The 13,731-nt window shown below is 42.2% G+C and overlaps 1 protein-coding gene across 1 annotated transcript in view; it reads right to left on the minus strand.

The window, feature by feature from the left end:
- Nucleotides 1-1,914: 1,914 nt before the first annotated feature.
- Nucleotides 1,915-13,731, minus strand: part of LOC148814776 (sodium channel protein type 4 subunit alpha A-like) — a 35,413-nt gene continuing 23,596 nt past the window's right edge. Inside the window, exons 20-26 of the mRNA XM_088906164.1 lie at nt 13,459-13,581; nt 12,690-12,968; nt 11,422-11,475; nt 10,905-11,042; nt 10,358-10,462; nt 8,249-8,519; nt 1,915-7,421 (exon numbers count right to left, since the gene is read on the minus strand). Of these exons, the coding sequence (XP_088762290.1) occupies nt 6,247-7,421; nt 8,249-8,519; nt 10,358-10,462; nt 10,905-11,042; nt 11,422-11,475; nt 12,690-12,968; nt 13,459-13,581 (2,145 nt within the window). The 3' untranslated portion in view covers nt 1,915-6,246. The remainder of the gene's footprint in view (nt 7,422-8,248; nt 8,520-10,357; nt 10,463-10,904; nt 11,043-11,421; nt 11,476-12,689; nt 12,969-13,458; nt 13,582-13,731) is intronic.

Consider the following 13,731-nt stretch of genomic DNA (forward strand, 5'->3'; position numbering starts at 1 on the left):
CATGCAGTCATCTAATACAGACAGCCCAGCCGAGCTATAACAAGCAGCTCTGAAACGACAATGACAGAACTGTGTTAAAAGGCCCTAAGAATGGAGGAGGTTCACCCCTGTTTGCTCATCTGATCGCCCCAATACCCAAGGCCCTTGTAGAGCAGTGTGGTGAAGGTTCCCAGAGAATCAATTTCAGTAACTTGGCAGAGCAGTTTGTTCCAGACCTCCACCGCTCTTTGTGCAGAGAAGCACATCCTGATTCCTGCCCTAAATGTACCCGGTGTTAGTTACCACCGGTGGCCTAGATTCACAACTGGTTCTGAAGTGATTCTCTGGGTTAACTTTGGCAATATTTTTTTGAGATTTAAAAATAATTCTAGCACGCCCCTATATAGTTTCCTCTGTTCATGACTAGTGAGATTCCATACTTTTAACCTGTCTCCGGGCAACTTTTCTTTAAGCTGAAAATTAACCTTCCAGAGTAGACTTTTTGTAATACATTGGACAAAATTATACATGATTTAAAACGGGAGGATTAGAACTACATCCCTAAATGGAGTTTTTAATGAAAGTTCGGGAGGAATGAAGGCAGCCGCGCTCATTCGACACAGCTGCTGCAATTCTCACTAATCCTGATGTAAGCAACCGGTCTCCATAAATATCAAACGTCACCCTCTCCTTTTCTTCATTCGTTTTCTGCATCCCTCCTCCACCCCCTCTCCACCTTTGCAGCTACCCAATTGGTCGCATGGGGGTCCTATCCTCCCTGTCCAACGGCCGGGAGGTTGGCCCTCAGCCAAGCAGGTTACGCCAAATCTCCACATCACAATAAACGATTCTAATTTCTCTCAAGCTTTCGCCTGCTGTCATTCCTCGTGAACTGATAGACTGGCCTTGTGCATCAAGCAGGGTCTGATACATATGGTCATGCACAATGCTTTCTAGCTGAGCAACTTTACTCAATGATAACCACTCTAGAGCCAAAAAAGGACTCGGAGATGAGACTCAGAATGAGAGGAAGAAAAGCCCGATTAGGCTCTCCCAGCACACTTCCAAGAAGGCCTGAAGAAGACTCCTCACAAGCTGTTTTTATTGAAATGATCAAAGCTGAATGATTAACTGCAATCAGTGAGCTTAATCTGATGTTATCCGTATGGATATCAAGAGGGTTGGTATGACAATCAGATAACTATTTTTTTTTCTAAAAACAAAGCGACAACTAAATAGCTGTCTCTGTTAAAACCGTAACGAGTTTGGATTACACGGACATCCTAAGCACTTCACAACGCCAATCACACGTTACAATTTCAGAACAGTTTGAAACGTAATTAATCACAGGGGAGTAGGACTCTCACACTAAAGAGATCTATCAGCTTTTAATCCCTAACTTTACGACAGCTTGTTACCTGAGGTTAAAGAAATGCCACGAACTTGAAGTGAGAGACAAAAATAGAAAGTGCTCTTCTGCAAGAATTTGGAGGCGTTGCAAGTTGTCCAAGGCAGTCCACTAGAGGGAGCCTTGTTGAAAAGAGATTGTCCTGGATTAGATAATAACGCACGCATTATCGTGGCAATGAAAATCATCTAACAGATAAAAGAAAACCGTGCCTACCAAAATAACTCGATACGTATAAACAGAATGAGCTCTGCAAAAGACAATCTTCTCAGTAAAACCTCTCTTACTCTACCTATGAATTAAACTCGATTTGCAGAAAGTCTCCAGTTAAATCATGATAAAAGACGTGCCGGTTAAATCATATTTCTATTACCATTATCCACAAACCTCTGCACCAATCGCACAAATGTACAGGTATCTGCTGGAAAGTTAAAAAAACCCCGCAAGAAATCGAATCTACAGACAGTGATATGTGAATATCTGTCTCCAGGCCAATCTCTTTGATAAGAGAACAGAAAAAAACCCAACATCTTGTATCCCTTTATTTCATCATTTACAATATTCTATGCTATAATAGTTTTACAAAGTAAAGGGCTTTTCACATAGATAATACAAAGGAATAAAGTCTTAAAAATCACTTCTAGCACTGAGCAAAAAGTATGTACAGGCAACACTGACAGTACACATACAACGTCTGGTACTGAAAATGAGTTTCCATACAATTAGAAATGTAAACAAATGGTATATATATAATTTACAGGTTACCAATAATTGCAAAATGGCAACAGCGGCCTTGTTATTAATACTCAGGCAACACAGAATATTTATATTATAAACTATACTGATAATACTGTATGGTGTAGTATAAACTTAATAATAAACTACTTCTGTAACTTGACAAACTGCAAATAGTCATTAGGTGAAGCATGTAAAACAGCATATTAAATCAAATTAAATATTAGAAACACAGGCTGTGTATATAGCTTCATCTTTTTGGCTTTGAGCTTCTGTGCATCTGTTTCTGACAAATATGAGTGGGGACCAGGCTAGGGGAGAGAGGAAGAGCTCAGAGCTGAAAATGTTCAGCCATTTTAATGAAAATTTTCTTTTAAAAAATGCGCACCACTCCATTTCTCTGCAGCGATTTCTTTCTGACGCCTAAAACGAGAGGTCGTCTAGTTCTGATGATTTAATGCGTCTGAGGCTCAAATGCGCTCTACTTGTCTGTGTTAAACCTGCTTTTGAGTAACAGATGCTTTCATTGTCACCTGAGAGAAACGATGGCTATACTGAAAAACAGAAAATAGGTAAATACATCACAGGACTCCATTTGGTCAGTATTATGGATCATTCAAAGATGACATTTTAGAATTCTTTCACAACAATGTGAAGCAGATTATTACTTGTAAACTGATCAATCAATAATATTGATAACCCCAGTGCCAAGCAGTCTTTGAAATAACTTCTCAACTCCTGTGAGAGCTGGTTTTCTCTCTTGGAACTACAACCTGCCTGTCATGTTTTTCTTCTGGACAAATACTGCCAAGAAAGGAGCAGCGAGCAAACAGATTCAATCATCAATCAATAATCAATAATCATATTATACTCCTAGCAGTCCCCCCACTGCAGATTTTTCCTCGACTCAAAATAGCATCCCCAAAATACACAAAGCGATTACTGAAATTGCCTACAACGAGATCCTCTGAGAAAAATACATTAAGCAAAAAAAAAAATTTAAACTACTGTTTGCACACAAAATACTGGATAAATAAAAGTGCTTTTAATGAGCTTTTAAACCCCCACAATTAAGACATTTCTCCTTTAAGACTTTTATATTTTTTAACCTCTTTAACTGCTTTAAGAAAGTGCATTGCTGATTGTGAAAACATTGTTCTCCATGTAAAAGAAAAGTTACTTTTCTTTTTAAAGTACGAAGTACAGTCTTCCACAAGTGCTGCAATGAAACCAGTGAACAGTGTTGATTCGTCTTGACTGTGTAACAGTGGGAGAGGGTCTGTGAAATGATATCACACCTGTGCAGTGCCCTAGGGTTACCTTATTGACTCACATCTCTAAATTAAGCTTCCCCAAGACGTAGGACTTGATTACATAGACTTTCTGCCTACTAGCCAAGACACAGATTCCGAACATGTTGCTGCGCTCTGGCTATTTGCCAGATCCCAACCAATGGAAGGTCAACATCAGGGATTGGATAGAGCAACATACAACTGCTGGTGCATGTGGCTCAAAGCTCTGGCTTTTACACACCAATACATCTCAACATGCAGGTATTGTGGCAGAGCAGTGGAAAAGCAACTTGTGAAATGCAGAACTAAGATCAAGTTTCGTTCGGGCTAGATGAAAGCACTTGTTTCTGGATTTTCACAAGAATCAAGTCACATTCCATGCCCACGCACCCACAGACACTACCTACAGAGCCGGATGTGCATGGCAGTTTTTGAAGCACTGTCTGTGATGAAGTCTGTTTGATTGTGATTTACCGTCAAAGCAATACCATATAAGGCTTTTTTGTTTGGGGCTGGCGAAATTAAACTGCTAAAATGCAATAGCGACTGAGAGACAACAGAGCAAAGCTCTTCAATGTGAGAAAACGAAGCTAACAAAAGTGGCTGAATAATACAGTCGTGTTCTTTCGATCAGTGATGCAATGAGCCATAGGAACAGAAAAAAAACTGGTATTACCCAAGCCAGAGACGAAGAAAAAAAATGCGACACATCTGCATGTTTGAAAGCAAAGTGCAGCCTGTTTGCTTTTTAATCACATGGAGCCAGTGGGGAGCGACAGATGAACCTGGCTGGCCTCATCTGTTGTGCTGAACTTCTATGTAGGTGCCACAGTGCGAAACATCACAAATTAAAGCACAGCCTCTTGAATCATTGCTTCAGCAACACCATAACTGGATAGGTGAGAGCTCGCTGGTTTAATTTAGAGTCCCGAAAGACTGTCCGCAGTTCACAGATTAGAGATCAATCCATAATCCTCCTTCATTTCTAGATAGTAAATGCACAGCCCCCACCTGTTAAATCAGGTAGACAAAGAAATAAATTTGGTTACACATTCGTAAACCTGTTTCCTAAACGCTTTTTAAATGTGGTAAGGGGCCAGCGCTAAACAACATGACAGTCGTAGTTGATGTTTTAAAATTCTCTGCGTCATTGTTTTTTAGAATTGTCCACTTTACCTGCAATACAAAAGGGTAAAAAAGTTTCATCTGACGATCTCGAAAATGTGAATAGCAAGACAAGGACAGCTTTCAACATAAGGCAGGCTATCTTAGCCTTTAAAGCAGCCATAGACATCATACTACTATAATCCTTTTTTAAGGCAGATAAAAAATAAAGGCATCACCCTAACATGTTATTGCACAACACAATGTATCATTGGCAGTCAAGTGCTAAAATTGCAAGAAGTATATTTAAAAGAATAACTGAAGCAAGACTATGCAGTCACTTTGAGACACATGTGGCAGAAATAAGAACTGCAGCTGCAGCACACTACCACCAGTTCTGATTTATAGTCCATTTTTCGATTAGGAAAATGTTCACTACACAATACTGCGTTTGATGGGGGAAAGGAGAATAAAGTCTTTGAGTTTCAAGACTGAGCAGAGTCCTTCTTTCTCACTAACTGTAATGGTGAAGAATGGTAACAAAAAAGTTGATTTCTAGCTGTGGGTTCTACTGATAGCAAAGCCAACAATGAAAAAAGCTGCATTCAATAGTGTTTCCCTTTTTCAATCATGAACCCTGAACTTTTCTGGATTTTACAGCATGTCTTAGTTTTACCTTATTATTAAATCATCTGTGTTACAGATATCTTTAAACAGGTAATACTGTTCTAAAAAGACAACTGCCTTATTTACATCTGTCATACACTGTACTGGACATTTTAAAAATACAGATATTTTCTTACTCTCTGTGTGTGAATGCTGCGCTGTTTACAGTCATTTTGTATTCATGAATCATTAGTATAGCAGACTGAACTGTTCACCCTAGAAATGAAATTGAGTACACTGGCGTTTGAATTTTAATCTGTTAAAACACTTTCAAATAAAGTTTGTTTTCTGTTTAATAATTGGATAACCTTGTTGGACACTTTTATAGAATCCATTTAATCTTAAGATTGTTTTTCATTCAAATTGTCATCTCTTGCCACATACAGTATTCCCCTACAGTACACCAACCCACTTGATTGGTTTTGCATTGACACAGGAAGACAGGAATTCTACAATATTTATAACTCTTGGGGTGGTGAAAAATTTGTTTGCATTATTCAAAGTTACATGGTGTCAGACCGTCGTCAGGTAAGAACCGGAATTCAGGAACCACTCACCACATCTGTGACAGATTGTATTGGGACAATTTGAGTTTGGGATAAAGCAAGACATTATGTGCCATCATGAACATCACATCACGCTTATGAATGGTGAGGCACTTTGACTTTGAAACGATTGACTACAAAATCAAATTATTATCGTGAGCAAAACTTCCCCCCAAACTCCTGTTTCACAGTATTAGGAAAAGGAGCTGGTTTTCAATGTGAATGTCATAGTCCTTCAGTTGATGTCATAAAACTATTCACCAGAAAGACATTACAGTATTTTCCAGCAATCCTACTTCAGTCTTTGAACATCCCTGGCTAATTTAACTCGGCTATGTGCAAACCTCTCAAATTAGTGTCATATTCATTATGACCAGAGCCATGATTTCGCTACCCACGTAGGCACACAAAGTCCACTTCTGTGAGGATCCAGCAGGCAGTAGTATGTAGCAGGATGACTTTCTACTTCAATACTAGAGGAAGACAAAGGGTGGGCTTTTTTGGTACATGCTGTCTGTTATACGATAGACTCTCTGATGTTTCCCCCAGATGCAGAGGGACCTGCTGCTGTGCGTGGGGCTGACCGCAGGACAACGTCACTGGTGACCTCCACCGCTGGCTTCCCGCCATAGTTTTCATTCATCTTTTCCGCGATCATCCCTTCCTTTTCCGGAGCCTCCTCTCCCCGCTCCTGCTCAGAGTCCTTGTCATGGTGTCGGAACATGTAAGAAGCATGCTTGACCGAACGCTTCAGCAGGTGCCTCCGGTAAGCTTTCTGGATGACGCTTGCTGCCACCTCCTCCTGTTTGCGTTTCAAGGTGGTGGTAATGGGCTCGTAGGACACCTTGGAAGGGTTGGCTGCCATGAATTTCTCCTCCATGCTCTCCTTCAGTGCGTCCATTTCTCCCGAATCTCCCAGGACCTCTTTGGTTAAGGCAAACAGGATATCGAGGCAGTGGATTTTGTCTCCAGGCACCATGGGAAGGTCCAAGGAGATCAGTTTGATTTTGTTGGGTTTGGCAATTTTCAGAGGTTCTTGCAAAGTGTCACAGAAGTCCGAGAGCCTGCAGTATTCGATGAACTGGGTAGCGTCTGGATCGAACTTCTCCCAGGTCTCGTAGAACATTTCAAAGTCGTCTTCACACAGGGGTTCGCTACTTTCCTCTGTGGCCACGTTGAAGTTCTCCAGGATAATGGCGATGTACATGTTGACCACGATCAGGAAGGATATAATGATGTAGCTGCAGAAAAACATGATGCCCATTGCTGGGTTGCCACAGTCCCCCTTGAAATCAGAGCCCGGGTGCTCGATATCAGGATCGCAGTCGGGCGGCCCGCTGTTTAAGATCGGAAGGAGAAGGCCGTCCCAGCCAGCCGAGGTGGTGATCTGGAACAAGCAAATAATGCTGTTCCCAAACGTCTCGAAGTTGAAGATGTCGTCGATGCCAGCCTGCTTCTTGACGTATGCGAAGTTCGCCATCCCGAAGATAGAGTAAATGAACATCACCAGGAAGAGGAGCAGCCCTATGTTGAACAGAGCCGGAAGTGACATCATCAAGGCAAACAGCAACGTCCGGATGCCCTTCGCCCCTCGGATGAGGCGGAGAACACGTCCGATCCTGGCCAGCCGGATGACTCGAAACAGAGTGGGGGAGACGAAGTATTTCTCTATAATGTCGGCCAACATGATACCTGGAAGAAAATGTATCCCCCATTAAAAACAAAGCAGAATTGTCCAGCGCTAGCCATCACGTTTAGCTGCATGTATGAAACAAACTTTAATCTGTCACGATCGCAAACCCCTCCTCTTAAGGGCACTCCAGCCCCTCCTTGTTTTGCCTCATTCCCTGCACCAGTTCCTAACTCCAGCCCCTTTTCATTTCCCCCTTAAAAGCCAGACGCTGACACTAATCAGGGCTCTGCATTGGTTCCTGTATCTTGCGAGCCCGGGTCTTGGATGCTTCTGGCTCCATCATGGTTTTAAGTTTCTGTTCCTGTTCCCATTCCCCCTGCCAGTCCCGACCCGGTTCTGGTTTTTAACCTCCTGTCTTGGATAGATCACCTGGCCATGGACGTTTGCCTAGTTTTGGACTTCTCTTTGGACTCGTCTCCGGATTGTTTGCCTCGCTACACCTTCCCCAACCACCAGCACTCCTTGGACACACCCCCCTGTTTTTATTCCCGAATCCTGCATGCTTTTCTCCCCAGTGTTTCCTCACTACCCCGGATTGTGTTGTCTGCATAGGGCCCGGAAAGAACTGTATCGTGACATAATCCCCCTCTAAGCTGAACATCTGGATGAAATTTGCGCATCGCTTCATTACTCACAAACAAACAAGCTAGAGCTGGAGAAGGCCTCCACTGGTTTGTAACCTTCACTCTATCATGTTCTCCACTTGGGTCTTAGATTATAACTCACAGCTTTATATACCCACGCAAGTTTCTGTTGCAGCGCATTCTTAGTCAAGCACAATCTTAATTCTTTGACAGGCAAACGGGAACTGGTAGCAGAGACCTACCCACTATGGAGAGGATGACAACAACAAAATCAAAAATGTTCCATCCAATGGTGAAGAAGTAGTATCGTAGCGCGAACATTTTGAGGATGCACTCGCCAGTGAAGATCACAATGAACACCAGGTTAATCCAGTTGAGGATTTCTTCCTTTGCCGGGCTCTGATCATCCGTCTCCACCATCATCGTCACCATGTTCAGACAGATCAGGACCATGATGAAGATGTCAAAGAATTGCTTGGAGACAAAGTCGAAGACGGCGCCTTGGATTTTGTTCTTGATGGGGTGAGGTGGTGAGAGAAGAAGAACAATGGCGAGCACAGACAAAAAGAAAACACAATGCCAGTGTTAGGGAGGTGAGAACTTTGAAATGGCAAATTCAGCATTGGCTTCTACAGCTTCCTGTAATCGCTAACAAGAGAGATTGCGCAGACATCTTGGACAGACTGTGGCCTTGTTGTGGAGACATAAAGCCAATGGGCAAGCCGCTGTTGAGCTTGCCCATTAAAAAAAAAATATTGCACTAAAACATTAACTTGACTACTTACCGTACTCCATGTCAGCACAGCAGTACTATTGCTAATATACTGTAGCGCATTGGCCAGGCGCTACAGCTGAAGAGCGCCTGGCTGGGGTACGTGGCGAGGGGCAGGACGGGAGTAGTAGTGTTCAGGGCGGGGACTAGGAAAGCCGCTGACCAGTGCGGCTGACCCATTGCAAAACGGACGTACAGTTGGTGAGATTGCCCGGATTCTTGTTACCTGGTTTCGCACCCCTGTTATACTTGTACCCAATTACCACCCTATCCCTATGTAACTACCCGAATAGACCCCAGTGTGTTGCTCTCTCTCCCTTTCTCTGCTGGCGCACGGGCGCAGGGGTGCTGTACTTGCTGTGCCGAAAAATCAAAAAGCACCGTTTTTCACTTAACGAGTGTCTGAGTCACTGTGTTCGTCCTCGCCGAACCCAAAAATACTACAATACCTACATGAGGAGTGGGTCCTGGAGTGTCCCCTGGCTTTCATGGCAACTGTGATCTTAATGATTTGGCCAAATGTATTATTTGGATAAACCAAGGAAACACCTGTAAAACCTGCAGGACTCCTGCTCTCCTGCTGGAGGTACCTGTCACTGATGGGCAACAAGCAACAAGCAACAGGCAATACTTACACATTCAACTCATCCCATGTGTTACAGTGCACAGGTCCAAGACTATTGGCCCAAGAGTATAAGAACAATTAAAATAATGTAGGAGACGTCCAATGTTCACAATAACAACTTGTCAGAAATGAGGACCACTGCTCGAAGCAGGAGCATTTTGGTGGATCAATCAGATAGGCGAGTTTAATGCCATTATCACTAGTTCCAAAATATTAATACATTTGAATGTCGATAAATAATTGCAGCTCCTGTGAGTTACATTTAATCTAGGTCAGGATGATGACGACAAATTACATTTACGTAAGGCTTTTTACTCCAGTGGACTTAACAGAGGACCCTGCTATCTATACAGTTATCTGAGAATCCTTAACAGAGATAACCTTAACGGTTATCTGAAGTGCAGCCCCTGCCTGGGTGATGCCCAGCAGCCATTAAGTGCCAACAGCCCCTCTACACAGCAGATCAGATGGAGAAGTAAGAAACAACTTCAACATGTGAGCTGTCAAGACGTCCTCAATTCAACATCTCACCCAACCTTTTACAGCTCAGTGTCCCCAGTCACTACACTGGTGTATAAGATTGGAAAATACGATATGGAGGCAAGGGTCACCTGCTGGTCCAGCCAAGACCAATTAAACAGCAAGCTGGTTTTCCATCCCAGTACTGACCAGGCCCAGCCTTGCAGAGATTCTGAGATCGCAGGGGTACAAGGTACTGCTTCTGCCAATAATCATGATAACTGCATTAACCTTATAGGTGAGTAAATCTCAATGCACACTCTCAGGAATCCCTGTGTCAGCTGGTTGTCTTTTGGTCTGAGCTCTTAATTGACCCTTCTTAATTGACCCATCTCCATTGTTTTCATCCCTTACTAAGTCAGGTTGGAATTGAACCTGAAACCAACATCATTATCAGCACATCGATCTTTGTGTTTTGCAGCTGGCCCATCTTACCTGGGGCCTTGGAATGGGTTTCTGTGGCTTTTTGGAGCCCAGCTTCTTCATGGCATTGTAGTACTTCTTCTGCTCCTCAGTCATGAAGATGTCTTTCCCTCCGAAGTACAGAAAAAAAATAAATGATCATTGTGGTTGTACAGCCCCAGTGGCCAGATGCAGTCAGTCTGTCCTTGCTGTTCTACAGTATCTGATACGTTTTTGTCCCATGGTTATATTTGAATTGGAATAAAAAAAAAAACAGTGCAAGCAATGAAAATGTTATTTTATCCCCTATTCAGGATTAAAATGTTCAATGAAACTTCTGCAATTTTAAAATTAATTTCCCTTGTAGGAGAATGATTTGGGATTTTTTTAAATGGTGGAGAATTTCTCCTATATACGTCAGGGAGTTCCAGTGCTTTCAAAGTTAATAATGACCATTATTGTCTTACATAACACAGTGATTAATTAAGTATCTTGATGTAAATCATAACTAGTTTCACTTTGACAAAGTCCCATCATTCTAAAGCTCAGCAAGCTGCTGCTAATCTGAGTTGAAACTTATCTTTTTCTTCTGCTGGTTGAAGTTGTCTATGATGACACCAATGAAGAGGTTGAGAGTGAAAAAGGCCCCAAAAATGATGAAGATGACAAAGTATAAGTACATGTATATGTTAATTTCGTAGGAAGGCTGGTCTTCAATCTGGGGACAGAGGGAGAGGAGGGAATGAAGATGGATGATAATTTTACACGCAACGACAGGAAAAACAACAGGTAAAGGAAGCCATTAGAAGGTACAGCTGATGCTAAAAAACACTGTTCACTTTATGATGCTAAGGAGTCATAAAACGAGATAAAAAATGTTTAATCATGCTTCAGACAAAGAACCCTGCTCTGGACATTTAAAGTATGAATCATGGATGCTAAAACTCACATAATATATCATTTATTGCTTTTCTAGAACATGTCTGCTTATTAGTGACATTTCCTTCAATATTTCCAGTACACCATGAAGCCAAATTTGTATTATACAGCATATATTTTATTTTACATTTAAAAAACGTAGTTAAGAAAGTCATTACTTCACGTGAGTCAACAGCAGCATACATGATATCCATCCATCCCTTGAATGTAGCCTAGAAAGAAAGAATAAAGCGATACGATGATGCTAGGTGAATGGATTACTATCATTGCGACAGAGGGACTTAGTGTCTTTGTTTTACAACCGAGGAGATCAGGGAAAATACGTATCTTCCCTGCTTGTAACAAGCTCCTGTACTTGGCCCTTGATTTTATCCTCCAAATCCTCAATGACTGGCAACAATCGTCAGAAAGGGCAATTAAATCATAACTGATTCAATTAAGTCAATAAGAGCCGAGGTAGAATACAAATCTGCAGACACTCTGGCCCTTCAGGAGCAGGAGGGAGGATCACTGCTTTAATCACTTTACCAACTATTCAAAGGCATCAGGCAGGTTTGCGTTTTGAGATCCAGAGTTGGGGAGATCTGAACTTGAAGACTAGAAAGCAACTAGTAGTAAAATAGAAACTTTATGCTTAATTGACCTGCCACTGGCAATCACTGCAATACTGAAGGGTGTGGTGGCAACATAGGCTGGCAATGGAATGAAATGGAAGAGTCGACATTGCCGAGCCTTGTGGTAGGTCACTGTTCTCCAATCCAGTCCTTGATTACGCCCCATTCAACTGGTTTCTGAGCCAAGAACCTACTGTAGTTATTTTATTTAACCCTGAACTAAACTACGTGCCAAACCGCAACCTGTTCAAGAATTCCTTGCCTTGGAATGATTTAAAATTTCAAGTTACGTTTAACATGTAACTGTTAAAAGAAAACACACAACATGTTTAGATGCTGAAAATAAAGAATCAAAATCAGCATTTGCTACCTCACAGTGAGGAGGCACTGGGTTTCATTCTTGGGGTGCTATCTGCAGCATGGAGTTTGTCTGTTCTCCCTGTGTTTGGATGGATTACCTCAAGGTGCTCCAGTCTCCTCCCACAGTCCAAAGATACACTGGGAAAACTGGCCCTAGGGCAAGTGTGTGCATGTGTGTGTCTGTGTACTCCCTGTGATGAGCTGGCTCGAGCCCCACACTGACTCTGTGTTGGATAAAATAGTTTGAAAATGGATCAATCTTTTGTTAGCTGAATTGTAAGTTCCATTATGGAACTGAAAGCCCAAGTAGAGCAGAAACCTGCAGGTGAGAGTTCTGATGATCTGAACCGGGCATTATTTGAATTTGATATCGGTCAGATAAAGTAATCCCCGTCTCTCAGTCTTCCCATGACCGGCACTCTTGCTGTGCTCTCCAAACTGTGGGCACTCACCACTTGCAGCAAGGAGAGGTATCCCAGGCCAACGTTGTCAAAGTTAACCTTCATGTTCACCCATCGGACCTCATTGGTCCACATCAGTGCCATGCAGTCACTCTTGTTGTTGACCACGAACATATCGAATATCTCCTCTGTGGTGGTATTGATGCACCTGTAGTACTTCCCGGCGAACAGGTTGACCCCCATGATGCTGAAGATAAGCCAGAAAATGAGACACACCAGCAAGACGTTCATGATGGATGGAATGGCACCGACCAGGGCATTCACCACCACCTGTGTCCAAATGAGAGAAAAGCACCCCAACATTTATACATGTTCATGAGCTTGTGATAGCTTTAGATCCCCTCCAGCCCCAAATTTAGCCAGGAACGTGGGAGAAATGGCTAAAATGTGGCTCTATGCATAGAATATTTTGCCAAACCTTGGATTTGTACCTGTTGTTTTAGGTTCCTCTGAACTCCTGGCCTGCAATCCCAAAAAATCATTGAACTGTGTCAAGATGTCTAGGCTGTTGAAACTGCTCTCATTAGGGCTAGGGTTAGGTGTATTAAAAATGTTCTTATCACAATTAATAAATAAACATTTTAATACGTCTGCAACAAGAAGTCAACAAGAGGATATTAAATTTTTCCCTCCTTTCTGAAACTAAACAGTACTTTCATAGCCCCTATTTATTATGGATCTTGGACTGTCCATTATTATTATTTTCTGAAAACAAATCTAGGATTCTTGTGGATTGCAATTGTAGATGATTTTCACTTACCCTCATCCCCTCAAATCGAGACAAAGCTCTCAAAGGCCTCAGCGCCCTTAGAGTCCTCAGTGATTTAATGGGTCCTAGTTCCGAGTAGCCCAGTAAGTTTGCTGTCAGACTAATCAGTGAGACCTGAAACAAGAGGTTGATTGTGGTTAAACAAAAGAATCCAGACAAATGATGTGACACATTTTAAAAACACTCCCACTTGCCTAGCACCAGAAATAAAATGTTACACTATGGAAAGTTATCCCAACAGCTTAGAATTCCAGACAGAAAAAA

The sequence above is a fragment of the Atractosteus spatula genome, chromosome 26 (genome assembly GCF_055471065.1).
Source record: "Atractosteus spatula isolate fAtrSpa1 chromosome 26, fAtrSpa1.hap1, whole genome shotgun sequence".
In the NCBI taxonomy this organism is placed as follows: Eukaryota; Metazoa; Chordata; class Actinopteri; order Semionotiformes; family Lepisosteidae; genus Atractosteus; species Atractosteus spatula.